This window comes from Myotis nattereri (assembly GCF_964212035.1).
Source record: "Myotis nattereri genome assembly, chromosome: 18".
NCBI lineage: Eukaryota > Metazoa > Chordata > Mammalia > Chiroptera > Vespertilionidae > Myotis > Myotis nattereri.
In genome coordinates, this window is record NC_138093.1 from 6,782,711 (window position 1) to 6,799,290 (window position 16,580).

General features: G+C 60.7%; 1 protein-coding gene across 2 annotated transcripts; it reads right to left on the bottom strand.

Moving 5' to 3' along the window:
- Window positions 1-375: 375 nt before the first annotated feature.
- Window positions 376-15,941, bottom strand: INKA2 (inka box actin regulator 2). 2 transcript variants are annotated; one of them, XM_081112434.1, is made up of 3 exons: window positions 15,789-15,841; window positions 14,401-14,687; window positions 376-6,613 (listed from the first exon to the last, which is right to left on the bottom strand). In XM_081112434.1, exon 3 carries the CDS (start codon window positions 6,611-6,613, stop codon window positions 5,771-5,773), a length of 843 nt encoding a protein of 280 aa, XP_080968560.1. In that variant the 5' UTR covers window positions 14,401-14,687; window positions 15,789-15,841; the 3' UTR covers window positions 376-5,770. The 2 variants fall into 2 exon arrangements, with proteins under 2 accessions (XP_080968560.1, XP_080968559.1); XM_081112433.1 differs by lacking the exon at window positions 14,401-14,687 and having other exon boundaries at window positions 15,789-15,941.
- Window positions 15,942-16,580: the final 639 nt, after the last annotated feature.

A 16,580-nucleotide genomic window follows, 5' to 3' on the forward strand; every position in this document is an offset into this window, starting at 1 on the left:
GGAAAAAAGCTAGGGCAGCGCAAGTCCAGGCCAGACGATGCCAAAAAGAACTAGGAGCAGAGCCAGGGCGGGGGGGGGGGGGGGGGGGGGGGGAAGGGTGACGAAAGGGAGAGGATTCGGGGGCTGGGACCACGGTGATGCCCTCCAGGATGGGAACTGAGGTCCACTTGGCTGCTGGTCTCACGGGGGGGGGGGGGGGCGGGGGGGGGCAGGCTCAGTCCAGGGCTGAGGAGTGGAGGTCTGGTGACAGCCTAGGGCAGTGATGGCGAACCTTTTGAGCTCGGCGTGCCAGCATTTTGAAAACCCTAACTTAACTCTGGTGCTGTGTCACATATAGAAATTTTTTGATATTTGCAACCACAGTAAAACAAAGACTTATATTTTTGATATTTATTTTATGTATTTAAATGCCATTTAACAAAGAAAAATCAACCAAAAAATGAGTTCGCGTGTCACCTCTGACACGCTGTCATAGGGTCGCCATCGTTGGCCTAGGGCTGGGGGCTGCTGATACCAGTAAGGAGTGAGCAGTCACTGCCCTGGAGGCCCTCAGTCCAGGAAGATAAACACGCACACCTCACGAGGGACAGTCTGAGTCCTTTGGTTGGGGGACAGGCACACACAAGGCCTCCGGAGGGCTCCCAGGGGAGTGACAGGTGAAAAGCCAGCCGGTCTGAGGTGGGGGAAAGTCCCAGAGGCACAGAAACCCCAGGCTGGGGCCGCCACCAAGTAGCGCCTCTCCTGGAGGGCAAGTGGGAGTGAGAAGGGCCCAGAAATAAGGCTGAGCTCCCTGGGTCTGAGTGGGCAGGGCTGGGAACTCCAGGGTCCCCGGGAAGCAGGCAGTGAGGACAATGAGGTCACAGACTCTCTGTTCCTTCACTTCCTCTGTCCCCGCAGACCCCAGGCGGCACTTCCTTGCAGCTGCGGGCTCCAGCCTCCCAGTGGGGAGAGCAGACGAGGAAGGGGCTGAGGGAGGCGCGGGAGGAGGGGGAGTAACATGTGCAGAGCGGGAAACAAGAAAACAAAACCTGATTCTTCCCTGGGATGGGGTCACCTTCCCCCACCATAGCAACGGCCCCAGAGGCGGGCAGCCGCAAGCTGGGGTGGGCATCTGCTGTGCCAGGAGGAAACGTGGGGCTTCTATGAGGGGGGAGGGCAGAAGGGCCACCCAGACAGGGGACCACCCAGGGCTGGGTCATGGCTGGGAGAGGGCGAAGGCACAGAGCATCAGGCGATTGTCTTTGGCAGTGAGTCCTGTGTCCCTGGACCAGGGCAGACGTGCTCAGAGGGGCATATGGAAGGGGAATGGCTTCTGTGGTGTGGAATCCAGGGCCAGTGGCATCTGGCCTGAGAGCTAGAGTCAGGGACCCCACTGCCTTCCCCACCCAGGGCCCAGGGTTTCGGGACCTTGGCAAGGCTGAGTTCATTGTGGTGCCTGGGCGTGCATGTGTGTGTTTGTGCCAGAATTGGGGTGTGTTTCTAGGCCTGGAGGTGGTGGGTGGAGGGGTGTGTCAGGACTGATTGAGGGCACTGTGACAGGGGCAGGAACAGAGGGAATCTGGATGAGAGGTTTCATCATCCTGGTGCCTTAAGGATTGGCTAGAGGAGGCAAAAGAGAGGCGAGGGCATCTAATAATAGTGCCGAGGGGGTGACTGCAGTCAGGTCTGGCCCCAGCTCTTTAGGGTTAGGGTCAGGGTTAGCCCAGGATCTTCTAGGCCCTACTAGTCCATTGCCCTTCCTCTGGCAACACAGCCTGGACCCTGAGCCCTCCAAGAGGGGCAGGCTTCACAGACGCCTCGCCTCCCTCCACCATGCCTTGCATCCCGTCCATGGAGTGGATTCGAGGAGGGCAGCCACTGTCTCCTTCAGCCGTTAGTCCCCAGTGGCTGGGGTTGGGGAGGGAGAGACTCCAGCCACCAAGGCTTTAGAGCAGGGGCCTGACTCTTCTCCAGACCATCAGGACTTGGCTCATTGAACTCTAGTCCTTGCCAAGAACGTGAGGGCCCCGAGGGCTGACCATGCAGGAGAGCTGGGGAGCGGAAGGGGTGCGGTGTTCCCCAGAGCACAGTCTCAGACAGTGGGCTCCTCAAGCCCCACTTCTGAGTGCAGCCCATGCTGCTGCCCCCCCCACCACACCCCACCCCACCCCCAACACACACACCATCCTTCCATGGAAAACAGTAAACTGGCAAACAGCAGCCCTCTGGGTAATGTTTTTGCACTCTACAAAAACATGTCACACCTATTGTCTTCTGATCCTGGCTACATCCGGTGAGGTCACAGGGCCAGTATGCATTTTTAACAAGGCTCCGAGAAAGCTTTTTTTTTTAAGCATTTTTGTATCGCGTCCTGCGGTTAGTGCCGGAACTGAAGGTCAGGGAGTCCCATATATTCTGCTCAGTGTATAGACGGTGTGCTTGACCCTTAGGTACATTTTGTCCTTTCAGTCTCACGCAGCCCTGCTTGGTCCCTGTTCCTCCAGTGAAAGGAAGAGGCTCCCAGAGGCCCAGCAACATGCTCAGGCTCTGCAATGATGAAGGGGCCTCGTCCTGTGTGTCCGCCTCCAGGCCCAGCACTCATGCCCTGGCACCAGCAGAACGGCCTTAAGTGCCCTGGTGGGAAGTCACCTGGGGACATGGCCCCTGCTCTCCAGAGGGACAGGCTGTGCTCTGGCTTTTATGGGGCCCTATAGGAAATGTCACTTGGGGAGACAGAGCCCCCAGACAGGGCTCTGGGGAGCAGGGGGCTGGGGTGGAGACAGCTGAACCAGGTAGGTCTCTTCCTCAGGGCAAGTGGGGGTTCAGATCTCAATCTGAAGGGTGGGTGCAGGGGAAGTGCTTGAGGGCAGGTGTGAAGGGTTGGAAAGAGAAGGGCAGGAGGGGGCAGGCCCTTCCTCTTCCAGCTCTTGCTTATGGTCAGGGGACAGGATAGGCACAGACTGGCCACAGGGCCACAAAGAAGCAAGTGGGACCCTGAGCAGATGCCTGAGCCAATCGGGGGGGCTCAGTACCTGCCAGGGAAGCAGGCCAGGTGTGAGGCAGGGCCCGGGCCAGGGAGAATATGAAACGAGCTTCCAGCCTATTTGCATGTCCTGATTAACCATAAAATGAGCCCCAGGGGCAGAATTAAGCTGTCAGTTTCTCACTGTGTGCTTCTACTACTTCCCCCACTACCCACAGCTCCCCACGCCAGCCCAGCCAGCCCGCTGTCCTCATCACAGGCCCCCGGCATTCCCAGCGCCTTCCTCCCTCAGCCTCCTTAACATGGTCTCCATCCTGGTCGCAGTCCCTGCAGGAGCCCACAAGGGGAGGGAGAAGGAAACATGGGGGGTGAACGAATGGCCATAAGCTTTCATTAGCAAAGCCTAACATAGCAAGGAGGCATCACATAGCCCTGTCAAGACCTGGGCAGATTTCCCACCCAAGTCAGCGTTCTGTTACCTCCAGGCCTGGGTCCTGAGAGGACGGGTTTTGGCTTGGCTTCGGGGCAGAGGTGGCAGCTTGTGGGAAGTGTGAGGAGCACAGGGCTGGACTGTTTCAGGCTGGACCTGTTCCAGTCTCAGCTCTGCCGCTGAGACCCTGGCCATTTCCCATCTCCGAGCCTCTCCCTGTGAAGCGAGTCACAGCAGCCGCTTCCAGGGTGTGGTGGGGAGGAAATACCTGAAGATGCTGGTGCGACTCCTGTGATGTCGCAGCGGACGGCACTCCCGGTTGGTTTGTCCGTCCGTCCCCCCCCCCCCCAAGTTAAAAGGGGTGTTGTTTCCCTTGAATCCTCGCTCCCCGGTGGGTTCGTGTTGTTTCTCCCCTCTGATCAGGACCTGGGGCCTTTCCATTGCTCGCTCTTAGTTTCTGTCGCAGTGCCTGGCAGTGGGAGGCGCTCACACGGTTTGGTCTGAATCGCTGTGACTGGTCCACAGAACAGGAGTCACCTGTGAATGGCGGAGAGGTGACTCGCTTTCCTGTAGTTGCTCCTGACTCGGATCTGGTGCCTTCTTGAGGCATTTGCTGGATGGCTTCTCTCGGGATTCAGGGAACCCGTAGGTGGAATCTTTGGACCAACACACACCACCAAAGGCAGTCCAGTCTGTGGGCCTTCCCTCGGGGCCGAAACACCCCCGAGTCCTGGGGGAGACCTGGGAGCAGGGGGCTGGGGTAGGGACAGCTGAACCAGGTAGGTCTCTTCCTCAGGCCGACAGGGCAGCTCCTCCAGGCCGGGCGAGCCGCGTTGGCCAACGCCCGAGAGAGCGGAAGAGTCGGTCTCAGAGCCAGACGACCCTCTGCTTCCAGTCCTGCTTCTTCCATTTGCTCAGAGGATGACAGTACCTTTTAGAGGCATCCCCAAGTTTGAAAGATGTGCGTGCTGCCTGCAAATAGGGGGCTCTCAAAAAAACACCGCCACCCACCAATCTGGGCCTTTCCTCTTGTAGCTTCCGCCATCCAGAACTACACACCTACCATCTGATTGTGTGGGAATCTGGGAGTGACCCTAACCGGCCCTATGGAGCTGCTCACTGTAAGCCTCCCCCCATCTCCTCCCTGGGGGCCCGGGATGGGATGGCCAAGAGCCTTTCTTGTTTTTCTTCTCCAATTTGCTATTAATGCTCTGAGGGCAAGAAGGCCTCTTGCCTCTAATTGCAGCTGTCACCTCCCATCAGGCAGATGAGGCTGGAGGGGGGTGGGGGGGAGAGTGTGCCCTCCCAGGCTGGCTGGGCCCTAACAGGGACCTGCATTGTCAGTTCCCAGCCAGCAGGCTTTCTGGGCCAGAGTAGGCGGGCTGGTGGCTTCCAAGGGGTGGCTGGGGTGGCATTGCTCTTGGGCCACGTGCCACCACCACGGCTGCAGAAGCTGAGCTGCTGCCCAGGGCCCTCCCTTCCCCCCAGGATGGTTCTGGGTCAGGTGGGAAGAGGCCAGAGATGGAGCTAGGGATTTGGAAGTGTTTGTACCATCTGGGCTCACATGGCCTCGCTGGAGAGTGTACACGCCCTGGTGGGGGTGCAAGGCTTGAGACAGGGTGTTGGGGGAGCGCGGTGTGACTCCAGGGCCCAGCTGCTCTCCATCAGCCCTGGTCTGGGCCCCGCCGGTGTGTCCTAGGACAGGTAGCGCCTCCTGTGGGCGGTGGGGGAGATAGCTGCCTACTTGCTCACTTGCACAGGGGATAATGGGTGTGAAAAAGGCTTCCCAGTGCCTCTAGGTGCTGCAAGTATTCCCTTTCCTGTGATTTGGAAAGACAAGGGCTTCCCCCAGTATTCCTTATGCCTGCACTGCTTACCTAGCCATTTCAGATCCGGTGCCAGCTGACATCTCAAGGCAGCAGGCGCAGGAGGGGTGGGGGTTTGTCTCTGCTGCCCCCACTCCCAGGAGGCTCAGGGTTAATACCTGTGCCAGGAGCAGTGGTTTGCCAGGGAAGCAAACAGTTATGGGGACATGAGAGATGAGGTCTTTATTGGGGGCTTCTCTGAGGAACCTGAGGCCCTGGTGCCCTAGTCCCTGTAGAATGTTCAACTGGGGTCTTTGGGGGCAGTGAGGAAGGTCAGAAGGATTTTGTTTTCCCCCTTCACCCCCTCCAGCCCAGAATGAGCAACACACACACACACACACCCGCCTCCCCTACCAGATAGCCGTCACCGCCTCTCCCACCACAGGCCGCCTGGCCTCCCCTCCTTTCTGGAGAAAAGGAACCTGGATTTGGGTTTTTGAAAGCCACGCCAGCCGCTGCCTCCTCCCAGGCCCCCGCAGGGTTCAGGGTTCAGTCCGCTTTCTGCATCGGGATTCAGACCCAAACAGCAGTGTTAATATCAAAGCCGGAGGGCGCGGCTTCCAGGGCCTTGGGGCAGCCCGTGGAGGTGCCCTCCCCTCGCCTGGGCTCCCCTGCGCCCGGGAAGGGCAGGTGCCCCGGACCCTTGGGATGGCCCCGCTTCTTGATTCTCTGCGAGCGTCCGGCTCGGGGCTCTGAGGCCGAGGGGGTCACCCAGCCTGGCTTCTCCTTCAGCAGCCGGTCGCGGTCAGGCCGTACGCTCCGCAGGAATTTCCGGAAGATGTTGGCGGTCAGGGCGAACCTGCGGCCCAGCTCCCGGGGCTGGCCCCTCTCTCCCTGGGGCTCCCCCGCCTCCCTGGGCTCCCCCTTCTCCCCGCCCTTCTCCAGTTCCGGCAAGTCCAGCCAGTTGCCCACCAGGTCCGCAAACACGTTGTCCCCCATCACCAGAGGCTGGCGATTCCGGCCCCGGGACATCAAGGTGGAGGTCCAGTCATCCGGCTCCACCAGCTCCGGCCTCTGCTCGGCACAGCCTTGGAACTCTGGCGGCTGGGTCCTGGGTCCGAGTGCTGGCTCCCCACCCCACACACTCCTGTGCGACGGGCAACTGGCGCTGCTCCCATGAGAAGCTTGGCTGGAGGGGGAGGGGCCAGCAGGCCTGGCGGGACCTCTGCCACCCTCCCACTGAGGGGGCTCCAGCCGTGTCCGGGGGCTTGCAGGGCAGCCTGGGGCAGGAGCCCCCCCAGAGATGTCCAGCTGTTCCAGGGCTGTCTGCACCTGGAGGAGCTTCAGTTCCTGCAGCGCCCCCATCATGCAGTTCATCTGATCCTGCAGCCCGTCGCCCACCTCCTTCATGGACATCTGTGGAGACAGAGAGAGCCAGCCAGTGAGCTGTGGGGGCTTGGGGGGAGAGCTGCCCCTCATTGGCCCTGAACCTGGACCCCCTCCCCCAACACACACCTCCAGTGTCATTCCAGCCGCCAGTGACCCCGTCTGTACAACCTAGCCCAGAGCAGGCCAGAGCTGGGGAGGAGGACCTTTAACACCAGGGTGGCTGCATAAAGGATAACATTCCAGCAGCTCTGTGGCGGGCGCTGCTCTCCACCCCGTGGGTGTATGCATAGATGCCTGCGTACAAATGAACCTATATTTAAGCTCCCCGACTACTCCGTGAGGGAGTGACTAGTGTTGTCCCCATCCTACAGATGAGGAAACTGAGGCACGTAAGTAACTTGCTCAAGATTACATAGTAAGAGGGGAGCTGAGATCAGGGTGGGGGGCGCACAGCTGTGGTCCTTCCTGTGTCTGTGCCCCTGCCTCTGAGCCCCCAGATGACGACGACAAGGACAATGACGCTTTGTGAGTATGAACTATGCCACAGGAATGTGCTGAGGACGCTCCAAGCATCATCGCCCTTCATCTCTACATATCATTGTTCTCAGCTGAACAAATGAGTTATCCACGGTGGGTGAAGTAACCGCCTGAGGTCACAGCGCACAGGCTGGACTCAGACACAGCACAGCTCTGTCCACACGCCCTAGTCCTCACCACCCAGCACTCTCAAGACGGTAGCGGTGGCGCTGGGCTCGAAGGCTGCCCGTGCCCCGTGCCCCGTGCCCCATGGGGGAAGAGGAGCTCACTCCCTGTGAGAAGCGGTCGGCTGGGGTTTCCGTTCACTGCTGTGCACATCTGGCTGCCAGGACGGAGGTCAGGAGGCCAGGAAGCTCCTGTTTGCGGAACCCCTCGCCCGGCTCTTCCCGGTCCTTCTCCTGAACACCTGTCCTCTCCCAGCTGCTCTGGCGCTCGGCTCTGGTGCCCTTCCTGCCTTCTTGGCCCACTGGGCCAAGAGTGGGGACACAGGGGTCCAGTTCCCCAGCCCCTTTGTGGGTGTCTAAGGCCCGAGTCCCAGGTGCCAGCTGGAAGGGGCTGAGGGATTGACTTGGGCGAGGGCCGAGTTTGGAGGCTGGGCAAGGGATGCTTGGTCTGATAACATTCATGAGGTTCTGTCCCCGGGCCCAAGCTGCCTGGGTCCCGCCAGCTCCGCTCAGGTTACCAGCAGCAGCCCTCCTGTGCGGGGCCATCTGCTCCCTAAGCCCCCAGAGACCCGTGGGGATCATTTTACCTCCCAGCCTGGTCCTAATGCACACAGCTCAGCCCACGGGGTGGGGGTGGGGGTGGGGGCGGGAGACGGGAGGACAGCAGAGGCTCTGCAGGGCTGCAGGGGCAGCTGACCCTCTCAGGCTTCAGGGTCAACCCCACCCCTGCCAACCCGGCCCTGGGGGTGTGGGGGCCCAGGGGCAGGATCTCCCGAGCCAGCCCCACTAAGGGCAGTGCAGGGTTGACTGTTCTGGGGGCAAAGAAAGAAGCCTTTGCTGAGCAGGGCATGGCCACACTCAGCACCTCCCCCACACGGCCGGGCGCTGACAGCCAACGGCCTGGGCCAGCCCGTGCCTTCCGAGTGGCCTCGGGGGCGGCTGGCTTCCTGGGGCCCCTCGCTCTGGCCTCTTTGGCTACCACCTCCCCGGCCCCTTCCTCAGCTGGGGAGACCCAAAGCAAAGCCCTCATCCTCAGCCTCCCTGGTCCCTTCCCGGCTAACTGCTCCTCTGACTCCCGATTCCTGCCCCCTTCCACCCCCCATGCCACTCTCCCCTCACCCCGACCCAGAGCCTCGGGGTCGTTTTCGCCCTTCCCACTGAACGCCTGTTCCTGTCCCCAGATGTCTCACGTCCGCCTTCCCATCTGAAATGCAGAAGCCTCCTCCAAAGCCTTCTGGCCGCCAGAGTGCCTGTCCTCTTCTGAGACACTTACTAGTAAATGCCCTTCCCTGTGGCCCCTCTGCTCCTGCCCCCGCCCCCCCCCCCAGCTCCTCTGTCACTCAGGCAGCGTTTATTGTGCATCTACAGATTGAAGGAGGGACTGGGTCTCGTTATGTCTGCCCAGAACCCCACTAGCACCCTGCACTTGCTCCATCATACCACACTGCCCAGCCAGCGTGGCTCGGGGGTTAGAGCATCAGCCTCCGCACTGGAGGGTCTCGGGTTCGATTTCCTGTCCAGGGCACGTACCTGGGTTGCAGGTTCCATCCCCGCCCCCAGTTGGGGCACTTGTGGGAGGCAACTAATGGATGTGTCTCACATCGATGTTTCCCTCAAAATCAATGGGAAATGTATCCTCACTCCTTGGGTGATTAAAAAAAACACACAACAACAAAAAACAACTGAGTACCACTGAACACCCCCAATCATCCCCACAGACTGCTTGCTGCCCTCGGATAGCACCTCACTGCACAGGGAGAGAGAGTCGGGACAGATCTCAGGGTTTCATTTCCCCAAGAGACCAGGAGCCTGAGCTTGCAGCCTCCTGCGAGGCTGAACACAGTCCAGGTCGGAGGCAGGGGAGGAATGCAATGACCCCATTCAATCTCTCCCAGTATGGAAAAATCCTTGAGAAATAATGCTGGCATCTGTGCGGTTTTCCAGGGAGAATGAACGTGTGGGTATGTGTGAATTCGGGGCTGTCCGTAAGACAGAGGCCGCATTTACGTCCACAGGAGCCGACAGGACAGCCATGTGGAAAAGGGCAGCCTGTATTGCTTGAGCTCTTGGGCTCTTGGAGACACGTGGAACAGGGCTCAAATCCCACCTCCACCAGGTACTAGCTGTGTGGTCTGGGCGGGTTATTGAAATCCTGTTTTTCGATTTCTCCCTTCTTTAAAATGAGAATAAGACTTCTTGCCTCGTGGGTACAGCTTTGGAGGGATCAGGTGAGGCAGTGCGTGATTTTAAGTGGCCTGGAGGTGAACTGGGGCTGTCATCTTAACGTAAGGCTTCCTGAGAACTTCCAGAACATTCTTCCTCAGTGGACCTGAATGCACAGTAATGACTGGGTTCCATTCATCCACCTGGTCTGATCAAGGAGAGACATCTCTAGTCCTGTCCTCCCAGCGCCCCACACGGGACGGGGAGGGGAAGGGGGAGCCCTGGCATCCGCCTGCCCATGGTCAGGCGGGCTCGTCAGCCAGCCCGGAGCGCTGACACTGAAGGGGAGAACGGGAGAAGGAAGCCGAGCGTGGGAAACGGAGGCAGGAGCAGCGGCTGGGTCTTGACTGAGAGCAGCTGCCTTTCCCACCCCGAGGGGATGATGTCACCCCCGGAGGGAGAGCCAGGGGCAAGCTGCTGTCTGGTCCAGAGCGTGGGACCTTCTCGATCCCGATCCCGGGGTTTCTGGCCCCAGGACCAGAAGAGGGAGAGGAGAGCCGTGTGGGGTGGGAGGGAAGAAAGGGCCCTGAGCTAGAAATCATCAGCGGGGAATCCCCGCGGAGAGGAACTCCGGCCTCCCAGGGCCTCAGGCCCTTCCTCGGGTCGGGGACCACATCACACCCCACTTGGTCTGGGTGGGAATGGAGCTAACAGCTGCCTCGTCTTCTCTACTGCGAACATTCTCCTGTCCCAGCGACGGTGTGGGAATCCTTTCTGAGAAAGGCCACACGCGCCCCCCCCCCCCCACGCTCCTAGCATCCGTCCACCGCCCACCCCGCCCCTCCTGAGCCTCCACGTGTTTCCTTCTGAAATGTGTCTTCATGTCCAACTTTAGCCTCTCTCGCTGCGGCTGAAACCAGCCCGGGCGCCTCCCACATTAGAGCTGGACGCCAGGCACGCTCCTGGGTCTGTGCAGAGCCACTGGCTGTGGTCTGAGGCCTGGCCTGGGTCAGGCTGACGCTCGGCCACGTGACTCTGGGCAGATGCACCACCCTGTGTGCTTCGGCTTCTGAACCTATAAAATGATAACCCTTCCCACGTGGGCAGGGGCCCTCACCCTCCCCTCTCCCTGGCCAGATCCGACCCTGTGGTGATCCGGGAGGCTGGCAGGGGTGGCAGGAGTCCTCCCCACTCGGAGGTTCAGTTTTTCCCTCAGTGTTTCCAGATCATTCTTCCCAAGACTCCCCTCACAATTCTCACCATATCCGCATATGGCCTAGGCTCTTACTAGTATTTAATACCTTACCTATATCTACGGCTTGTGGAAGTGCTTTTATATAGGAACCTAGATGAAATGCATGTCACCTGCCGGGAGCAGATGGCCGCTCTAAAACAGGTTTTTCATCTGAGCATCACCTACGTCACCTTGCGCACTTCCAGTGGAGACGCCGATCTACTGCCTGAGGTTCCTGCGTATTCGTGGGAGGACCGGACCGGACCCGAGCCCTGCAGCCTGGCCCCTACTCAAGGGCTCCCCATGTCATCCTCACCCCTGACTTCTCAGCCTCATGGGATTGTTGTGAAAAGAAACCAGGCTGGCCAGTGGCCGTGCAAAGTCCCATCGTACAGAGAGAAGAACATGACGTCTGGGAGGGACTCCAAGAGCCAGGGAAGGCGCCTCTCCACCAACTCATCAGAGGAGGAAGGGCCTGGCTGCCCTGGGCGAGAGGGGACGCTGCTGCTGGGAAGCCAGACCCCAGCATCCTGGACCTCCGAGCCCCAGCCCTCGAGGGGGGAGTGTGGCGTCAGCTGCCCATGGCCAGCACCCTTGCCAGGCACTCGCTGGGCCCACCGTGGTGTGGGAGGAGTGGGGGTGGGAAAGGGGGGCATCAGAATCCTCGGCAGCCCTCCCATCCTCTCCTAGCCCCTGACCGGTCCCACAGCTGTGCCTCCAGCAGCCGTCTCACGCCCTCTCCCAGCTCAGCCGGGTCCTTTGACACCAGCTCCAGCTCAGCCGTGGGCCTGGCACTGTGCCCTGCCTGTCTCCACCCCCCCTTCCCCCCCCCCCCGTTCCCCTCACTCCCAGGCTCCCCACACAGCGCCTTTCAGCCCCTCTGGAAGCTACAAAGAGGTTCAGGGCCGGAAATGGGAAAAGGCCCGCTTTTGCCAAGCAGCCCATTCTCCAGCCCAGTGAATGGGGACCTTCACAGCCCCTGCCCTTGGCTGGAGGGCTCAGCAGGAAGGTAGAGTAGAAACTTTGCCAAGAACCAGAGAGGGAGGACGGGAAAGAAAGGGGGAAGTCTGAGATGGATGAGCCCACTCTCCCATCCGGACTATCTCCCGGGGGCCGTGTGCTCCGGCAAGAAGCAGACAGACAGAGGAGCCCAATCTCGCCCCTTCGCTGGCCTCTCCGCCTCACCAGGCCCTTCTCCCCGGCAGCTTCGGCTCCTGTCCCCGGCAGCCAGTCAATCAAGTTCCTCGGGCATCCAAGGGACCTCAAAAAGTTCCCTTCCTTTCTCCTTCCTAGGTCAGGCTTTCACATTCCTGCACGGACTCTTCTAATAGCCTTCTAGCCCATCCTCTGCCTCCATTTCTTTTAAAAAAAATATTTTTATTGATTTCAGAGAGGAAAGGAGAGGGAGAGAGAAACAAAAATGATGAGAGAATCATTGATGGGCTGCCTCCTGCAGGACCCCCCCTGGGGATGGAGCCCACAACCCCGGCATGTGCCCTGACCAGGAATCAAACCGTGACCTCCTGGTTCACAGGTCCACACTCAACCTCTGAGCCACGCCAGCCGAGCTCAGAGTCCAAACTCCTCTTTGCCCCGGCTCTACGCATCAAGGGAACTGCAGTGTGAGGTCCTCTGCAAACGCGTTGACCTGCCTCAGGAAATGTGCTCTTTTGCACCAAGAGCTGAAGGCTGATCCTGCCGTGTCTCCTCTGTCACCATCGTTTCTCCTCCTTTCGTTGCCTTTAGGCCTGGTCCTCCTCCAGATGCCAGAACCTCCTGAACTGTGGCCACTAGCGGCCTCCCTTCTTGCAACACCGCGTGGTCCTAGGATGGCCTCCAGCCTGAGAGAAGTCCCTCTCCTGGTTCCCCAGGCCTCAGCTGGGGTGGGCCTTCCAAGAGCTGGCCTCCATCAACCGCCGCCTCCTCCAGGAAGCCTTCCCAGCCTGGCTGTACTTCACGAGCCCCCATCGCTCAGCCTGTGTGCACTTTGTTTGCTCTCTACTGATCTGAACTCATGAGGAACGCCCTGTGAGCATCTTACATCTGCTTCCTCCGTGTGCCGTGTCTACCCCTTTGTTAGAAGCCTCGGGGAGCGGAGTGTAAGGAACAGCTGGTCCCAAGGCCTGTGCTCCAGGCAGGGCCCCTCGTTGGCGGCTGGAGCTGGGAGAGATGTGTTCCCTGCCGAGTAGCTGCAGCCCCCAAACCCCGTGTCCTAATGAAGAAGTGTGTCAGCTGCTGCTACTTCGCTGCCACATTTCATCCCTGAAACCCGATCCCGCCGTACTGTCCAGGCAGGGCCCAGGGGCCGGTTCTCTAGACATTAACCACATGGAGCCAGGATCCCCAAACCCTCAGCCGCCCCCGCCCCCGCCCGAGCTCACTCATTACAGAGCAAATATTCTGCTTCAGGAGACTGCGAAGCTCTGCTGCTTTGGTTTTCAGGAACAGACGCCTCTTGTCCAGCTTTCCGGGGCCAGGGACAGGGCCGGGAGGCAGGAGGGGAGCGAGAAGGCCTAGGACAGAGACTGCTTCACAGCCCCTGACTGTTCCCCTTTCCAGCAGGTTGAACCCACAGTGTCTGCGGGACCAATGCTGCTGGAAAGGAATTTCGTGGAATAAATGTCGAACTTGACCGATATTCCACAAGTGCCATTCCTGGGCACGCACTGCAAAGCCAGTCCTCCTGGGTGGCAGGGATGGTTCTGGCTGGGAGGAACACACACACACACGCACACACACCCCCCCAAACTCATAACAAACTTCATGCTTTTCCCACCCTACTGCAGACCTGGGGGATCAATAAGCCAACACCTCCTATTCCAACCAAACTGCATTGAAATCACCCCCTCATCACCCTTACAAGAGCCAGAGGGCTGAGCCAGGGTCAACTCAGCTCTGCTTTCTCCTTCACTCCCATTGGGGAAACTGAGGCACTAAGATTTGGCTCAGCAACCTAAGCACGGGGCTGAGGTGTCGGGGAGTGAAGGACAAGCTAACAGCTCTGCCTGTCATTCCTCTGTCTCCTTCCCCGGGGCAGGCTGGCACAGGGGCGGGGCTGGAGCCCCATGGGGGGGGGGGGGGCGGGGGCTTAGCTCTCCCATCTGAGTGTCATTCTGGGCCCCAGGCCAGGCATTTGGCTTCCTCTCCAAGAGAGTCAAAGGCTGAAGCTGCTCAGACAAAGGGCCAAATGAAAGCTAACGGGGAGCAGGGAACTTCAGCCTCTCCCCTTCCTCTTCCTGGGGACCAGGGGCTCCGGCCCTTGGCAGGAGACGGTGCAAACCAGGACCTGGAGCTCAGCTCGGTGCAGATGCCTGTTTGCCGTTCCTATTCTCCTGGCACCCACAGGCTCTGCCTTCCTCCCCTCACTACCTCCCACCTAGGGTGCATAAAAAATGCAAATCGGTAGGATTTTAAAATTCCAGCCCATGCCAGGAACACCCACAAACCCTCTATTTAGGCAGATCCTGAAGTGGGTGGTATGGTCCCAGATTCCAGGCAAAAAAAAAAAAAAAAGATTCTGCTAGATTCTTTTCTCAGCATGGGCCTTGGACTTCAGACAGTATCTGTGATGATCTTGACCTTCCTCTCTGGTGCTGGACAAACGCATGGGAAAGGTCAGGCCTGTACGTGTGGGCTGGGCCAGCCGCCCCCAGCTGTCTTGGGAAGCATGTGAAACTAGTCGGAGGGGACAGGATGGAGACTCTTCTGTCGCTCACCGAATTCGCTGGGTAACTTTCCCTTCTGACTGGCCCACAAGGACTTCAGGAGGAAGGACCAGGAGCGCCCGGACCTGAGAGGGCAGGCCCTGGAGCGGGCGGACAGGGAGCCTGGCCATCGCTGAGAACACCTGCCCTCCGCGCTCCTCTCCCCAGAGCTGCCCTGCCTCCGCAGCGGGAAGAGTGAGGGGTTTGCAGGAGGAAGGGGAGAGGACGCCAGGGATGGCAAGCCCAGGGCTGGCACTGCCTGGATCCAGGTCTGCTGTTGTAAGCCTGGGTGCCCCGGGCTGTGGAAAGTTAAGAGGAGGAGGAGAGAAAAGGTGAGGCTGACAAGTCGTCGACTCCCCAGAGAAACACCCTAAACGGGCAAAAAGAGACCGAGGCGAGGACACAAGAGAGCCTGGCCGACAGTCCGTGGAAATTCTGACGGTTGAAGGAACATGGTGGTGGCAGGTGGGGGGGGGGGGGAGGTATCTGAAGTCAGTGAGAATCAACCAGAGTTGGAGCAGGCTCCCCACCACCCCAACCTGGGTACCCCACCGCCCCCACCACACTGAGCTCCTTCTCCCCGACCCAGCACCCCCGCCCCGCACGCCCCTCCGCACGCCCCCAGCCCAGGCCTGACATCTGGCGGGGCCTCCGCAGCTCCCGCTCCGACCTGCCAGGCGGTTCCCTCCGCCCGGCAGGGCCCTCCCCCGCCGTTCCAGCTGCCAGCCCCCTCCCTGCTGGCAGGCAAGCCCGGGCAGACAGCCGGCCCGGCGGGCCCCCGCAGCCACGGCGGCTCTGCCAAGCCCGGCAGAGTCGGGGGCCCCAGGCAGTGCCAGCTCCCCTCGAGCGACCAGTCCCCGGCTGACCTTCTGCCCCGCGCGCGCTCCCCAGCGCCCCGCGCGCCCCAAATCGCCCAGAGGCACCCCAGAAGCCGGCCACCCCGCGTCCCTTTCTTTCTCTCTCTTTGCTTTTCCTGTGTCTATGAGTTTTTTTGGTTTTTTGCTTAATCCCTACATCTTTTTCATGCAGCCCCTCCACCGCGCCCCGCTCCTCCTGTGCGGCCGTCTAGGTCCCACTCCGCCGCGTGTGCGCGCGTCCCGGTGTGCGCCCTCGGTGCGCGCCCTCTTTTCTGCCCAGGGTTCCCTGGAACCTTTCGGTCTGGGTTGGGTTAGCTCGGTCTCTCACTTGTTCCTGTGGCCTCGCTCTCACAATCTTTGCTTCAAGTTTCCTCGTGGCCCTTTTCCCTCGGGACAGGCTCTGCCCTCTGCCCGCCAGTGCGCGTCCCCTCCCCCCTCTCCTCCTCGGCCTTCCTCCTCCCGCGCGCGTCCGGGCTCCCGGGGTCCGGCGAGGCCAGGTACCCATCGGGGCGCACCCCGCCCTGGCGCCCGCTCCTCTCTTACCAGCTCCTGTTTGAGGCGGCGCAGATAGCAGTCCATTTTCCCGCTCTTCTTCCTCATGCGCCCATTTGCAGGGCTCGGCTCCACCCCAGAGTCCCAGCCCCACTGACACCGCGCGCCCCGCGGGCTCCTGGCCCTGCGATCCGCGCCTCTCGCAGCTCTGAGCGGAGCTTGCGGGACTTGGAGCGGCTTCCCCGGCTGCTGCCTGCGCGCGGCCCGTGCCGGGGCGGAGGGAGGAGCGGCACAGCCTATCAGCGTTCAGGGGGGATGCCCTCAGCCAATCAGAAGAGCGCACGGGAGGGGGGGAGGAGCGGGCTGGGCGCCCGCTGCCGGACCGTGACGCCGCTGGGGGTTGCGCTTGGCCGGGGCCGCAGCTCCCGGCCCCTCCTTGGGGCGCTGGCGGGGGATACCTGGTCCTGGCCAGCACGGCGCGGGGCACAGGGACGCCGGACTGCACCGACGCCCGCCGGCGAAGCACGTGAGCCCTGTTTGGTCACCACGAGAGCACCGTCCTACGGGTGGGCACCGGGTAGCGGTCTGAGAAAGAGGCTGAGAGCTTAGTGTCAACCCCTTCGCCGAACTCCGACCGTCGGTCCTCCGCTGCGCAGCAGCTCTTTGTTTGTTTGTTTGTTTGTTTCCCCCGAGGTGGACTCTGGGCGCGTGGCTCCCCCCACCTCCTCGTGGAGGGTCCTCCCAGCCCACCCCTTGCCGGTCTGTGCACTTATTTAACACAGTGAAGGCTCGCCGCCCTCCGCTCCAGGCTGTAGGTCCTGGGAGGCTGAGTGGGACAGGCCC